The sequence below is a fragment of the Podarcis tiliguerta genome (genome assembly GCF_965153285.1).
Source record: "Podarcis tiliguerta genome assembly, chromosome: 2".
NCBI lineage: Eukaryota > Metazoa > Chordata > Lepidosauria > Squamata > Lacertidae > Podarcis > Podarcis tiliguerta.
The window spans coordinates 2,430,401-2,447,209 of NC_139535.1; the positions used below are offsets into that span (position 1 = coordinate 2,430,401).

At 44.2% G+C, this 16,809-nt stretch overlaps 1 protein-coding gene across 1 annotated transcript; it reads left to right on the top strand.

The window, feature by feature from the left end:
• Nucleotides 1-468: 468 nt before the first annotated feature.
• On the top strand, nucleotides 469-14,370 carry LOC310672876 (vomeronasal type-2 receptor 26-like; the record flags this gene model as incomplete). Its single annotated transcript, XM_083430528.1, has 5 exons — nucleotides 469-485; nucleotides 4,946-5,237; nucleotides 10,060-10,266; nucleotides 10,585-10,711; nucleotides 13,460-14,370. 5 exons carry the CDS (start codon nucleotides 469-471, stop codon nucleotides 14,368-14,370), a joined length of 1,554 nt encoding a protein of 517 aa, XP_083286654.1.
• Nucleotides 14,371-16,809: the final 2,439 nt, after the last annotated feature.

Below are 16,809 nucleotides of genomic sequence, written 5' to 3' on the forward strand. Positions count from 1 at the left end.
TTAAATGTGTTTAACGTGCATGTTGATTTTCTCCTTCCTTCCTTTGAGATATTGAATAGGTCAGCCTGTTAAGCATTCAAGTTATTGATTGTTGAAAATTTGAGGACCGTAAGTGGCATGATCCCAATGTTTTTAATTATAAACAATTTAAACTCCTAATAAAATCATCATCGTTGTTGTTGTTTAGTTGTTTAGTCGTGCCCGACTCTTCGTGACCCCATGGACCAGAGCATGCCAGGCACTTCTGTCTTCCACTGCCTCCCGCAGTTTGGTCAAACTCATGCTGGTAGCTTCGAGAACACTGTCCAGCCATATCGTCCTCTGTCATCCCCTTTTCCATCATACCGGAGACTAATATTGACATTTAGCAATAATAACAATTGGAGAGCCCCCTTTAACTTTTTGTGTGGAAGGGGAAATGAATGGACTTGAGTTGTCTGAAGATTGGGGAAATATTGCCTAGTGAACATGGGTACCATCCTGGAGTGAGCACTTCAAATATTCTGAATAACTTTTAAAGATATAATCGATGGACGGAGAATCGGAAGTCCGCTCTATTTCTTTCTCTCTTCCCTCTTTTTTCTTTTTCTTTTGAAATTCTTGTTCTCTTCCAGTTTCTTCTTATTTCTTTTTCTCTGCTTTGCTTTTGCTTGTGTTTTGTTTTCTTTTGTTTACGTCCTCTACTTTGGTTTAGTGAGGCACATGAAGGTGATGGCTGGCCTGTGTGAAAGACCCTGTGCGACTCCTTTGAGAGAGGGCTTTGTATTTTCTTCTATCTTACTCTTTTCTTTTCTTTTCTTTTCTTTTCTTTTCTTTTCCTTGTTTCATTTTTATTTTTATCTAGATTAGTTTGTTTTTTATACTACAGGCAGCCCCCCATGTATGTGGGGTAACATTCCAAGGCAACACACACATTGGTGTATAACTGAAACCCCTAATGTCTGGATTTTCCCAGACATTACCAAGATTTCAAATGTGAAATTGACATCCAGGGGGAATTTCTGAAAGGCAGAGCTTTGTCCTGGATCTTAGAGAAGCTCATCGAAAAATTGCAAACATCAGGGTGCGCTGGTTTTTAGTTTTTGAAACATGGCAAGCCTGGTTAAAAGAATTCTGAGGGGAGTGTCTAAGAGAAACCAATGTGGCTTTCCATTACCCATTTAGAGGCCATCTCCTCAGATGTCAAATATGGAGGGAGAGAGAAAGAAAGAGAGGAAAAAAGAGACTAGATAGATATCATACACACACACACATATGATGTTATATCATACACACACACACACACAATATAATACATACTATATATTACATAAAATAATTTAATCTAATATATATATATATATATATATATATATATATATATATATATATGAAGCAGGAAATATAGTCCAGTATTCCTAAGGAATTATTAGTATTATTATTATTGAAAAACACCCACCCCCAATATATTACGGCCAAATCCTCGAGCCCATGCTCGAGCAATACAAAACATGTGTTTCTTCCCATCAAGCTCCAAAGAGATTCTCCGGAAGTTGGGATTGTTTTCCTCTCCTGGAATTAACAAAATAACAGTCATTCTTGCTGAATCCCAGTGGATTTCCACCCAGAAACTCAGCACCAAATTAATCCAGAGCAAAACATTATTGTGATAAATACGCCCTGAACTCTTGCAAGGCGGGGGAGTGAGATACCGGACAGACACTCCGACGTCTGGTCATTTCCCCCAATGTTCTGAATCCGTGGCTGAGACCTATGGATTTGGTGGCCCCTTGATTCTGTACAAAGTTCAAGTAGGGCGAGGGTCTCTTTCTGCCGTCCATGATTTGGGTTTTAGTTTTTTTGCTCCTTCCTCAGGCTGCCACCAAGATGTCCCTGAGGACCAAGTGTCTCTTGACCAGGCCTTTTGAACTCCAGAAAGACTATTACAGGCCAGGAGATCTCCTTGTGGGGGGACATTTACGCTTCAGCATTGCCATACACACAAACCAGATGTTTATTTTGTCTCCCCGAGAACGGGACTTCTACATTTCTAAGTACGTACATGGAAACTCTGGGGAGGGATTTGGGTTGCTCTAATATCATTGTAGACTAGAGGGCTTGTTCCAGGGATCTGCATCCAGGGAGCCAGTGTGGTGTAGTGGTTAAGAGCGGTAGACTCGTAATCTAGTGAACCGGGTTCGATTCCCCGCTCCTCCACATGCAGCTGCTGGGTGACCTTGGGCTAGTCACACTTCTCTGAAGTCTCTCAGCCCCACTCACCTCACAGAGTGTTTGTTGTGGGGGAGGAAGGGAAAGGAGAATGTTAGCCGCTTTGAGACTCCTTCGGGTAGTGATAAAATGGGATATCAAATCCAAACTCTTCTTCTTCTTCTGCATTAGCGATATTGCTTGTTTCCCAGAATGAAAAACAAACCATAAAACAAAGCTTTACGGCTTGTCTTCACCAGATAAGAATCTGACCCATTGCTTCTTTCAGAGACTTGCATAGTCTACAAAGACTTTCAGAGACTTATAAGACTTATGTTTATTTGGTTCTATGTTTTCAAGAGAATTCATCAAGAGTGCCTATTTTGTGACTTTCAGAGACTTATAAGACTTATGTTTATTTCGCTCTATGTTTTCAAGAGAATCCATCAGGAGTGCACATTTTGTGACTTTCAGAGACTTATAAGATTTCTGTTTATTGGGTCTGCAGAGAGTACATATTTCATATGTTTCATATTCTATGTTCCATATAGATTATATAAAGAGTTTGTATTGATTTTGCATTGTTGTACTTGGTCATCGTGTTGCCTTGGATATTACTGAGAATTCTTTGCAACACAGGGGTTTAATTGTCTGGTTACTGAAAAGCAAACCATGGCATCGCCAAATAATTGTCCATACGGGCAGGTGCTTCCATTTATGGTGGTGAAAGTAACCCCAAAGCATCCCCATGAATCATGATGGGAAGGCTGCTATTATTATTATTATTATTATTATTATTATTAATTATTTGTTCTATGTAAACATATGGAAAAACAATTCTATCTTCTCCTACCCACTGATCAAAGTGTTGCCCAAGGTTGCTAAGAGCATTCAGAAGTACAGTAAAACAAATTGGCAAGCATTAAACTGAACCTGGAGCAGGGCAGATAATTAAAGCAGTCTGCTTTGAATACCAAAATTAAGGGAAAATCTACTTGAACAAAATGAACCTTTGCTGTAATAAAGCAATAAAGGTAAAATAAAGGTACCCCTGACTGTTAGGTCCAGTCGCAAATGACTCTGGGGTTGTAGCGCTCATCTTGCTTTACTGGCCAAGGGAGCCGGCATACAGCTTCTGGGTCATGTGGCCAGCATGATTAAGCCGCTTCTGGAGAACCAGAGCAGTGCATGGAAACGCCGTTTACCTTCCTGCCGGAGCGGTACCAATTTATCTACTTGCACTTTGCTGTGCTTTTGAACTGCTAGGTGGGCAGGAGCTGGGACCGAACAACGGGAGCTCTCCCCGTCACGGGGATTCAAACCGCCGACCTTCTGATCGGAAAGCCCTAGGCTCAGTGGTTTAGGAACACCCCTAGACTTGGAAGTACTAAGTGCTAAATGCACACCAGCTCCAAGTGGTTTCCAAATCTCTCCTCCAACTTCTCCCCAGTGCAGCTCAATTGCACTCTTACACAGAAGTCAGGCAGTAGAAAGCCTGACAAACTGTGCTGTTCTGCCTGCATGGTCTACACCTGGTGTACATGCCTTTGCCCTCAAAAGCTGCAGCTTACAGGGAGAGGGAGAACGGACCGACCTGAGGCATTGGCACCCCCCTGCATGCACTCTCCAATGCATGTTGTACTGATTGGACAGCTTTAAAGGGAATTGAACAAATTCACGTTCAAAGTCATAAATGGCTGATAATCATGACAGCTGTGTCCACTACCTCTGGTATCAAAGGCAGAGATTTTAAGGTTGCTGCTTACATTTCTTCTCCTTTCCTTTTGAGCATCAACAGACAGCCTTTATTTGTTTAGGGCTGCATTTGTTGTAGATAGCAAGCGGGAGGGAGTGGAATGTGATTGTGTGTAAAAGAGATGATTCTGGCTGGTCACTGATTGTAATAATAATAATAATAATAATAATAATAATAATAATAATAATAATTTATTTATACCCCGCCTATCTGGCTGGGTTTTCCCAGCCACTCTCATAGAATCATAGAATCATAGAGTTGGAAGAGACCACAAGGGCCATCGAGTCCAACCCCCTGCCAAGCAGGAAACACCATCAGAGCACTCCTGACATATGGTTGTCAAGCCTCTGCTTAAAGACCTCCAAAGAAGGAGACTCCACCACACTCCTTGGCAGCAAATTCCACTGTCGAACAGCTCTTACTGTCAGGAAGTTCTTCCTAATGTTTAGGTGGAATCTTCTTTCTTGTAGTTTGGATCCATTGCTCCGTGTCCGCTTCCCTGGAGCAGCAGAAAACAACCTTTCTCCCTCCTCTATGTGACAACTTTTTATATATTTGAACATGGCTCTCATATCACCCCTTAACCTCCTCTTCTCCAGGCTAAACATGCCCAGCTCCCTAAGCCGTTCCTCATAAGGCATCGTTTCCAGGCACAAAAGGACTTCCGGGTTGGCGCTTCTGGTAATGGCAGATTTCCTCCGTTTCGGAGGAATCCGCTCCTTGGAAATCAGAGTCTGATCCAACCTTTCCCCACCAAAAAACCCCTCACTTTTTAAAGCTGAATTGGGGCAAATGTCAATTTGGGTTTTCTACAGATGGACATTTGCTCCAGTTGCTCCTCAAAGATTTCGTTTTTGTGGGGAAAGATCCAGAGCATGGACACGGAACTTTAAATTTAATTTAAACCATGTTTCCCTCCGTCTGGAAAGAAGGGACGAAGGTAAGTAGGACATATCCTCTTTTGGGATTTCCTTGCCTTCTCTGACACAACTCTTCTTACAGACAAGTGCTGAAGAACTACCAGCACATCCTGGCCGTGGCATTCTCTGTCAGTGAGGTCAACAAGGACCCCGTGCTCCTACCCAACACAACACTGGGCTTCCGTATCTATGGCGATAACAGCGATGCAAAGACGACTTACGAGTCCAGCCTGTCTCTGCTCTCCACGAGGGGGGACGTGGCTCCCAACTATCAATGCGACAGTCGGGACAAGCTGTTCTCCATCATCGGGGGTCTCAGCTCCAAATCATCGATGCAGATGGCATACCTCTTTGGCATCTTGAAGATTCCACAGGTAAGAGAATTTGTCTGGGGACCCGGGTGGCGCTGTGGTCTAAACCACTGAGCCTAGGGCTTGCTGATCAGAAGGTCATTGCAGTTCGAATCCCCACAACGGGGTGATCTCCCATTGTTCGATCCCTGCTCTTGCCAACCTAGCAGTTCGAAAGCACAGCAAAGTGCAAGTAGATAAATAGGTACCGCTCTGGCGGGAAGGTAAATATATATAGAATATATATATATATGAATATCTATATTCATATAGTATACAGTATGCTGTCTATTACTATGCTCTGTATTATGTTCTTAACTTGATGCTCCATAAAATATATTATTAATGTGGTACACTGCCCTGTAATCTTTTGATAAACAGCAGTATATAAATCAAATAAATAACAGAAATAACAGAATTCAAAAGAAGTGGATTACCAATGAAGGAGCAAATGGTTTATGAAACTGGCGAAATTAGCTGCCAAACTAAGAGGGCATAATGGCGAATTGTTTAAGAAAGAAAGGAGACCACTGATTGACTCTCTATCAAATTATCACCCATATACGTAGTCACGGGCAGGATTTGAAATATAAGCAGTGGATTACTGAAAGATTTAACGGTAGTGGGGTTTAGAGAATAAAAATGTATGCGTTATAAAACAGCTAATAAAAAGAAGTAAAAAAAGAGCAAACATCAGGAAGGGATGGGAAGTCAAGAAGAGACTTCGGATGTTAAAAAAGATAGTATATGATGATAAATTCTTTGAAACATTTCTGGAGACTTAATAAAAATGATATTTGGGGGGGACCCCAATAATAACATTACTCCGGTTTTGAGAGAACTGTGCTGGTTACTTGTTCACATCTGAGCCCAATTCAGTTTGGAGCCTGAACTGGGAAACAAATGCATGAAGTAATTTTATCTCTCTCCTGCACAGCCCTGGAATCCTCGGGAGGAAAAGTGTATTAGAAATATTTCAAAAATTCTAAATAAATAAATACATTTTGAATAAAGGCTTTCTCTTTCCTTCAGCTTGGTTATGGTTCATTCAGCCCTGTTGAGAGACAGGTGCTTCCTTCCTTCTTCCGAATCGATCCCAACGAAGTGCCGCAGTACTTCGGGTTGGTCCAACTGCTCCTACATTTCCAATGGAACTGGATTGGCCTCATCACTTCCGATGACGACACTGGTGAAAATTTCATCCGGACTCTGATGCCAATGCTCACGAAGAATGATATTTGTGTGTCCTCGGTAGAAATGATAAATGAACAGTTAATGAAGCCAATATCAACTACTTTTTTTAAGAAATCTCTTATTAAGTGGCAGAGTAAAGCCATGATTATCTCTGTAGACTACAAGGAAGCAGTCGTGCTACTACATAAACTCGATTTTCTCAGAAAGGATTTCAGGCCCTCACGTGTGAGGGTTTGGATCGCGACAGCTCGCTGGGATTTTGCTGCTCTGGGGGAACAAATGCATTGGAAGGAACTTAAATTCTTCCACGGTGCTCTGTCCTTCAGAGTCCACACAAGCGATGTCCAGGGGTTTAATAAATTCATCTTGGCTTTAAATCCAGCCCGGCCTGAGAGAGATGTCTTTCTCCGAAACTGGTGGCAAATGGCATTTAACTGCTGGTTTCCAATAGCAGGTCAAACGTCTAGAAAGAGAAAGTGTACAGGGAAGGAGAAACTAGAGGACCTGCCGCCCTCTGTTTTTGAAACAAGAATGACTGGCCACAGCTATACCATGTACAATGCCATCTACTCCGTGGCACACGCATTACATGCCATGTACTCATTGAGACCCACTCGTGCCATGATGAGGGAGGGCAAGAAACCTTGGGCTATTCAGCCATGGCAGGTAACATATTTCTTTCGATGTGTCTCTCTCTTTCCCAAAGTAATGGACCCATTCGTCCTCTAGTGGCTTAGGGCCCTCCTATTTACGGGACCCATGGGACGCGGGTGGTGCTGTGGGTAAAAGCCTCAGTGCCTAGGGCTTGCCGATCGAAAGGTTGGCGGTTCGAATCCCCACGGCGGGGTGCGCTCCCGTCGTTCGGTCCCAGCGCCTGCCAACCTAGCAGTTCGAAAGCACTCCCGGGTGCAAGTAGATAAATAGGGACCGCTTACTAGCGGGAAGGTAAACAGTGTTTCCGTGTGCGGCTCTGGCTCGCCAGAGCAGCGATGTCACGCTGGCCACGTGACCCGGAAGTGTCTGCGGACAGCGCTGGCCCCTGGCCTCTTAAGTGAGATGGGCGCACAACCCTAGAGTCTGTCAAGACTGGCCTGTACGGGCAGGGGTACCTTTATCTTTTTATTTACGGGACCGCCTCTCCTGGTCTGCCCCGCAGAGGACCTTAAGGTCCATGAATAACCATAGTTTAGAGGTCCCGGGCCCTAAGGAAGTCAGACTATCCTCCACCAGGCCCAGGGCCTATTCAGTGATGGCTCCGACCTGGTGGAATGCTCTGTCCCATGAAACTAGAGCCCTTCAGGATTTAACCTCCTCGTCGGGCCTGTAAGGCAGAGCTATTCCGCCTGGTCTTTAATTTGAATTCAGCCTGATCTTTTATTTCCCTTCTCTTCTCTTCCCTCCCCCCCTCCACTTTTATGAAGATTACCCGCTCTGAAACCCCACAGCTAATTCTCCCCTGGCCTCTTCGCTGGCCCAAGTAGGACCAATTCAGCCAGCTAGCCCTGGTGATTATCTAATGCTTATTTCCCCTAAATCGATTTTTGATTTTTGATTTTTGAATTTTATTGTTATTCATGTTTTTATACTGTATTTTATGCTGCTTTTACAATTAATAGTTTTAAATTTGTTGTTAGCTGCCCTGAGCCCGGTTTTTGAACAGGGAAGGGTGGGGTATAAATAAATTATTATTATTATTATTATTATTATTATTATTATTAGTGTTTTGTTAGGGGTCGCAATATGGATGGAGACAGATTGATATTTTAAAACCATCCAAAGATCTCAGTTCCTCCTGTTTGATAGCTTCACACTCTTCCTTTCAAAAATATTGCAACATTCTATAGTTGTTTCCTGGGTGAGGAGAGGCTTATGATGATAACACCTGTTATCTTTTCCTTTTCCGGGCTACAAATCTAACTGTATTCTGCTCCCACCCAAGCTTGTGGGTTGTGTTATAGCAAGTAGACACCAGCCATGAAAAGCAACCATTACTTGCACTTTCCAGCTATTTGGGGCTCCTGATGAAAGTTCATTCATAGAATCATAGAATCATAGAGTTGGAAGAGACCACAAGGGCCATCGAGTCCAACCCCCTGCCAAGCAGGAAACACCATCAGAGCACTCCTGACATATGATTGTCAAGCCTCTGCTTAAAGACCTCCAAAGAGGGAGACTCCACCACACTCCTTGGCAGCAAATTCCACTGTCGAACAGCTCTTACTGTCAGGAAGTTCTTCCTAATGTTTCGGTGGAATCTTCTTTCTTGTAGTTTGGATCCATTGCTCCACCAATTCTATCCCATGGTTAATTATCTCAATGGATGTAATTCCAAAGTCTTTGGTCTGTGTTTAGTTCAAACGTAAGAAGAGCCTGTTGGATTGTGCCAACGGCCTAGTTTACACAACATTATCCTTCAAGTAGGGTCAGGTGGGATAGATTCAGGGGTCCTCATCTCAGACAAAAGCATATGCAAGTTAAAAAAAAAAACCCAACCCTCTAGATATGTAAATTGTTTATTCTGTTATTGTGTGTGAGCAACCTTGCATACCTCCAGTCAACAGAGGGCAGGACACACACTCAGGGGAAATGCACTTCATGGTCTCTTCCCAAAGTCCCAGGCTCCACCCCTTCCTCTTCCTGCCAGTATGAGGGAGGTGAAATCAGGGCCTCAATGAATATCTGAACAGGAGGAAGGGACCAGTGATCAGGAGAATCAGGAGCTGGATCCTGGGAAACAGGGGTGTCCCAACCACATTTCTGCTTGGCAAAAATAATGATCTTGCCGGTCCTTCCTCCGCACACTGTTTTGGGGGTTCTCGCGACCCTTTAGAACAGATTCGGGGAGGGTGCAATGGTGGATGAGGAGGAGAGGGCAACTCCTGTGGTGCTAGTAGGAATCTTTCCTGTGGCTTCTGCTAGAATGACTTAGTTGAATACGGAGGATACACCTGTCTCTGAGGAGATTTCACCCCTCCCATATCCAAGAATCTCCTGAGGAGTCTGCTGATTCTGCAGAGAGGAGGAGGCGTGTTCTGCTCTCTACTTATTCTGCTCCAGCACCACATCAAAGAGTCGGTCAGTGAGTCAGTCAGTCAGTGTTAGAGAGAGATTGTGTGTTTAGATAAGGTTGCTGCTAAGAGCAACTGCAGGCACTCAGTGCGGTTCAGCATTCTTTATGCTTAGACCTATTTAGCTCTGTATATAGTTGTATAATAGTTGTAGATAGAATAAAGAAGATATTCTACAGAGCTGCTCTCCGAGTTGTTTATATACTCTGCTAGACTCTGCTGTACTCTGCTGTGCGATGACTGTCTACTTGTGGAAGTGAATCCGGTGCTCACAACACTAAGCTGTGAGTCCACAGCACTTTGACCTGTTCCTGTGTAGAAGGTGGTCTCTGGAAGTGCTACCCAGCTCGCCTGGCCCAGTCAGGGCTGAAGTGGATGAGTCCAGTTGGTGGCACTGGCTCAAGGGCGATGCTGACAGTCTCAGACTATCTTCATCAGGCAAAATTGTCTCCCTCGAGGTAATGGTCTTAAACTCAACAAAATACTAGAAGAAATAATAGCCCCTCCAAATACCGTTCCAATAGGTCAAGGCTCAGCAGAGTCACTATGTTATCTAAACCTCTCCCCCCCACTTTGTTCTTCAGATGCTCTCCTTTTTGAGGAACATCCGATTTAACAACAGTGCCGGAGATGAAGTATCTTTCATGGACAACAGTGTGGTGGGATCTTCTGGCTATGATCTTCTCAACTGGATCTATTTCCGAAACGAGTCAACAGCTTTAGTGAAAGTTGGGAGGATGGAGCCAGGAGCCCCACGGGGCAAAGACTTCATCATTAACCCAGATACAATTGTGTGGTCTAGCAAGGTGGAGTGAATGTCCCAGAGCTTGTGAAAGAATTAGAGCATGAATTGAATGCCCGTCAGCTCCGACCCACATGGCCAATGGTTAGGGATGATGGGAGATGTAATCTGGGAATATTTTGGCGGGTGGGGGAAGGCACAGGTTCCCCAACCTTGCTCCATGCAGTGGTTCAAAATAGCTTTGACCCACTTACATTTATCATCATTTCCAGCATGCAAAGAGGGGGCCACCTTTGAAGACCTCCAAGTCCTGCTTAAAACAATTCTATCCATGCAGAAAACCTTTCATTATATCTGCCTTTCTTAGACCCCACCTTCTGCAAGCTGTGCAAAGATCTGCTCTCCAGGTCAAAGGAGAAAAATTCCAGAAGGGAAGCCGGTTTGCTGTAATGTGTGCATTCGCTGCCCAGAAGGGACTTTTTCTAACCAGACAGGTAGTTCCAACCTTGAACCTTATTCTACAGTGCAGAAGTTGCATGTATCCAGGGAGGGTTAAGGTAGGGTTACCAGACGGATTTGCAAATCTGTTCCCGGATAAATTCCTTTTTTTAAAAAAAATAATTTTTATTAACCGGCCAATCAAATCAAATTAAATCACATCACATAAATTCCGAATTACAAAGCCAAATTTTAAATTTTAAATTTTGTTGGGGGGACCCATATTTCAAGATCCGAAGGGGGATTCTGATCATCTTCTTGCTACTGCGTTAATGTCCAAATCAGTCCAAATCAGTCCAAACAGAGTTCATAATTCTATCCAGTCTTATATTGCTGTTTCCACATCACATCTTGTTCATATTTTTTCTCTTTTTTCTTTAGTCTCCTTAAGCCGATAAACACCAATAATATGCCCGTGTGAATTTTTCCGTTCTTCCAATCCTCAAATTGAGATAGTTTCCATATATCATCGCTCTTTCCATCATTAATCTCGCAAAACTGTCTCTCTTAAGTCCCTCTGAGGAGTTTCACCCACGATATAAAAACAGCTCTATTTCTCTCTTTCTCCTCCCAGACTCAAGACCTCCGACAGAACTTCCCAATATGGCGACGGCATTTTTAACTGCGTCATTCCAAAGCTCTTATACATTCCACGCTCTTCTTAAAACATGTTTTGGTTCGAAAGTTTATCTCTACACAGCCTTAAATCCACAGCTTAAGTCCTTAAAACGACATTTCTGACTCGTGAGGGGAGGGGATTCTTGTTTAATCACATAAGAAAGGAAAGTTTTTCCCCCCTCCTCCATCAGTCATTTGCCATACCGAGTCTTGGCGTATCTTCTCATGATTTATTCTTGTCTTGTTTTATCAGAGATCTCTTCTGTTAGCAGTCTTTACTCCCCCTCCTTCCTTGAAATATGTGCGTTCCTTCATCCAAATTGTTTCTTTTGAAGTTCTTGCAGCTAGTGGTGCGGATCAGGGACGGCGTCCAGGAGCACTAGGGCTTTGTGCCTAGTGCCCCCATCCCCACAAATTCGGGAGTAGTATAGGGCACAGCAGGCAAGGCAGTCCCCCCCACCATCCTGGGGGGGGGGTAGGGAGGCTAATTACTCCCATCATAGCCTCCAAACTACCTTGTGTGGGTCGGAGAGATGTTATTGTCAGCCATCTTCCAATGCGCCCCCTAGTGGCCTCTGTCCCCGGACAAATTCCATCCCTGGAAATGTCCCCAGATTTGCAAATCTGTCCTCGGGAAACATGGCAGTGGCAGCCTCAGCAGTCCGGAGCCAGCTTGGTAGCGCAGTTGGCTATGGCTGGCTTCAGGAGCTGCTCGCTGCCGTGGCACCCGCCACTTTCCTCACCGGAAGTCCCCATATGATGTGTCTTATGCGCAACATATCATATGGGGACTTCCGGCGAGGAAAAATGTGGGCTGCTGACTGCCACTTCTGCCGCCACTGCTGAAGGGGAACTGGGGGCGTCCGGCAGTACAGATCTCCTGCTCCCTTCCCCCTTTGTTTGACTGATTGGGGGAGGCTTGGGAGTTGTGGGCAGCCGGCCGTTGACCAGTTTTTAAAAAGCTCTGCACATTTATGTTTCACAGGGTGTGAAAGAAGGGCTTTGGACCTTGCCTGGCAGAGAAACCGCACGCCTTGCGGCCCTCCTGGGCAATGGCCGCCCACCCATGACTTCCAAGCCTCCCCCGGTCTGTCAAAACAAAGGGAGAAGGGGGCATTTATGTTTCACAGGGTGCGAAAGAAGGGCTTCGCACCTTTGCACAATATGCGTGTGTGCTTGGGCCCAGGGTCTTTTGCCTCACCATCCCCACTACTGACTCCCTGTTGCTCCTCAGCCTTAAAAAAAATGTCCCCGGATTCACTGGAAAAAATCTGGTAACCATAATAGGCGAGTGCAGACTTCTCTCATTCTGTCCTTTTACTGCTTAGCCCTGCTGGCCTCCACATCCCCCTGAATTTCGCTGTAACTAGAAGAATTTTCAAAACGTATTCCAGAATTGCAACGTGTAGGATTTGCTATAGTTCTAAGTAACTTTGCAGTTCTAAGTTTCTTTGCAGCTTGCTTCCCTGTTTCAAAAAGTGTGTTTTGTAACTTTTAAGATTCTGATCTTTTGCAATAAAAGTTCAAAATAGAGCAGAATCTCAGAGATTTTGAGCAATAAGTCGGAGAATAGGGCAGGCCAACACAAAAGAATATTTATATATTTTTTTTCAATTGATATTTATTAAATTTTCATAGTATAATATAAGCCAAACATGACAAAGAAACAACAAGACAACAACAACAAAAATACAATAAAGAAAAAACACCTTAACACATAACAAAAAATTAACACATAATATAACAACGGTTAAAAGCAACTTCACTTTTCAAAATAGATCTTGCATTAGCTTTTTCCTGGACTTCCCCGTACCTCCCTCCTTTGTATTCCATTTCCATTGTTCGATCAGCAAATCCTTTCCCTCTTTTACTTTCATCTCACTTCTTATCTTAATATTTTGGCTTTACCCTTCCCTCTCTTTTACACTATTTTTTCCATTTACTTCATCGTTTTTTACAGAAAGCCCCTTATTAAGGCACAAAAGAATATTTATAACTAGGGTCTACACCTCTGATTTCTTCTCCTGCCACCCCCACCTACCAGGTGCACCAGCCTGGTGTATGTGTGTGTGTGTGTGAAAATAAAGCTATATTAGATATACTCAAATAGTGCTTGCTAATTCCAGATGCTGCTAACTGTGCCCAGTGCCCAGAAGATCAATACCCAAGCAAGGACCAAGACCAGTGTATTGCCAAGAAAATCAACTTCCTTTCGTATCACGAGGCTTTGGGATTTGTTTTAGCTTCCCTGGCTCTTTTCCTCTCTCTAATCACCTCTCTAATCCTGGTAACCTTCATTAAAAACAAGGACACCCCAATCGTCAGAGCCAATAACCGCAACCTCACTTACATCCTCCTTGTCTCCCTCCTGCTCTGCTTCCTCTGCTCCTTCCTCTTCATTGGTCGACCCAAAAAAGTCACATGTCTTCTCCGGCAAATGGCTTTTGGAATCACCTTCTCTGTTGCCATTTCTTCCATTTTGGCAAAAACCATCACGGTAGTTCTGGCCTTCATGGCCACCAAGCCAGGAAACGTGGCCAGAAAACTCTTGAAGACACAATTAGCAAGCACTATTGTCCTGGTCTGTTCCCTCATTCAAGCAGTTATCTGTGTCATCTGGCTGGCAACCTCTCCCCCATTCCCAAACCTGGATTTCTACTCCATGGCTGTGGAGGTTGTGGTGGAATGTAATGAAGGCTCCGTCACCATGTTTTACTCTGTCCTGAGTTACATGGGTTTCCTGGCCCTCATCAGTTTCACGGTAGCCTTCCTAGCTAGGAAGTTGCCTGACAGCTTTAACGAAGCCAAATTTATCACCTTCAGCATGCTGGTCTTTTGCAGTGTTTGGGTCTCCTTCGTCCCAACCTACCTGAGCACCAAAGGGAAGCTCATGGTGGCCGTGGAGATCTTCTCCATCTTGGCCTCTGGTGCTGGTCTCTTGGGTTGCATCTTTCTCCCCAAATGCTACATTATACTCCTGAGACCCAACCTCAACAGCAGAGAGCATCTAATAAGAAAAAAATATCAAGGAGCTTAAGAAACTAAATAACTCATAACTTACTATACAAAGAAGCTGGTTGAATTATTCTTTAGCTAATGTGATCAGGTTTAACTACCAGACTTTTAAAAGACATCTGAAGGCAGCTCTGTTTAGGGAAGCTTTTTAATGTTTAATAGACTATTGTATTTTAATATTCTGTTGAAAGCCACCCAGAGTGGCTGGGGAAACCCAGCCAGATGGGTGGGGTATAAATAAATTATTATTATTATTATTATTATTATTATTATTATTATTATTATTATTATCATTATTCCTGAAAAATCTTGCAAATTTTGTGTATCTTTTCTGATTCTTTTTGTTTTGCTCATTCAATAAACATAGTGAAAGAAAGAAAATTGGTTTTGTAGTCCTATATATGTTTTGAACCAAAGATGAATCAGCAGAATTCTGAACCGAAAGCTCCATCCTTGGGGAACTTGATCCTTGGGAAGATTAAATTTCCAGCAGCTATCTTGCAGATGTAGCTATAATCTGCCACTGTTTTGTTTCCCTTTAAATATCAGATCAACACTGGGGCCTAAACTACTTTGAAAACCTGATTGGTGGGTAATGGGACTTTAACCCCTGGTTCTCTGCTGCAACTGCGTGGATGATGACACCTACAGATAATCAATAATCCCACAACTGGGAAAAACCAACACCACTATGCTCTCAGAGGAGCTTCCAGAGATGGCATGCGCTGTTTAGGGATAGCCTGCAACCAGGGGTGGTCAGCCTGTAGTCCTGTGAACACATCAGCCCCCAGTTAATTGCATGCAGCCCTTTGTTGTTGTTTAGTCGTTTAGTCATGTCCGACTCTTCGTGACCCCATGGACCAGAGCACACCAGGCACTCCTGCCTTCCACTGCCTCCCACAGTTTGGTCAAACTCATGCTGCTAGCTTCGAGAACACTGTCCAACCATCTCATCCTCTGTCGTCCCCTTCTCCTTGTGCCCTCCATCTTTCCCAACATCAGGGTCTTTCCCAGGGAGTCTTCTCTTTTCATGAGGTGGCCAAAGTATTGGAGCCTCAGCTTCAGGATCTGTCCTTCCAGTCAGCACTCAGGGCTGATTTCCTTCAGAATGGAGAGGTTTGATCTTCTTGCAGTCCATGGGACTCTCAAGAGTCTCCTCCAGCACCATAATTCAAAAGCATCAATTCTTCGGCCATCAGCCTTTATGGTCTCACTTCCATACATCACTACTGGGAAAACCATAGCTTTAACAATATGGACCTTTGTTGGCAAGGTGATGTCTCTGCTTTTTAAGATGCTGTCTAGGTTTGCTGCCCTTAGCCTGAGTTCAAAAGCCCCCTACAGGTGACAGAATTTTTTTTAAAAAAAAAATTCTATACCACTTTATATTTTTATTAAAAATCCCAAAGCGGTTTACTGCAAATAAAAACAATAAAATAATAGCCGGTTGATGTTCCTCCAGCCTCAGGAGGAGCCTCTTCAGTAGAGCTGGTGAGTCTGGGCCTCACCCCCTAGGTATACTGGCTAGAGAGCAAGAGGGAGAAGGGAAAAGGAGGGGGGAAGAAAGTGAAAGTGAAGAGGAGTGACTCAACTGTTTTTCCATCTGCCCTGCCCACTGCTAGCTTCAGCCCTCATCCACCACCCAAGGCGTACCTAGACTCCCTTTCACCCTTGCCAAGGAGATGTATCGGTACCCCCTGTCCCCTGCACTCTTGGGAGAGGAGCCTGTGTGCCCTGTCTGGCCAACCAGAGAAGCAGAGATGCACCTGGGGAGCACATGAGCACCAAGTCGCTCCAAGCCAGAGTGGTGAGACATGATTTTTGCACCCTCTAGAGCCTTGTCAAGGGCCAACATGGCCAGTCCTAGGTATGCCCCTGCCCATCGCTGCCTACAGACTCGGCAACCTCCTTGTTCTCCCCAGACATCTCAGATACTTCTCTGATCCCCATTTCAGCCCTGGGTTGAGAGGAAGAGAGAACTGCGCTGAACCAAAGGTGAATTGTTCCGGAAGCTCTGCAAACTCCATATTGGTACTCAAGATAACCCCCACCCCAATTAATTGGTAGTGGTTGTAGCACTGAGCTCATATGTGTTTATAGTCACTTGCTTTGAAGCATACTAATTGTCTTGCTTTCATGTCACCCTTATCTGAGGGTTTGGGGTGATGAGCTCTGAGACCAGAATGGGAAAATGTAATGTTTGGGTGTTTGCCAACTTCACCCTCCTGGTCAGGGGGCTGGCGTATGCTGCTTTGACCTTTAGCTTGGGTGTGCATCTTCTTGCTTGCGATGTCCATCCCACACAAGTGAGTGCGAGGAGGAACTGGCAGGCTGCATCGCTGTAAACCTATACTTTTCTCAATAAAGGCACTAGAACTGATCACTCTGGCGTTTTTGACATCCTTCTTTGGAATTCCTGCATCTCACGACTCACACAAGCTCTCCTCTGGCTCTGCGGTTT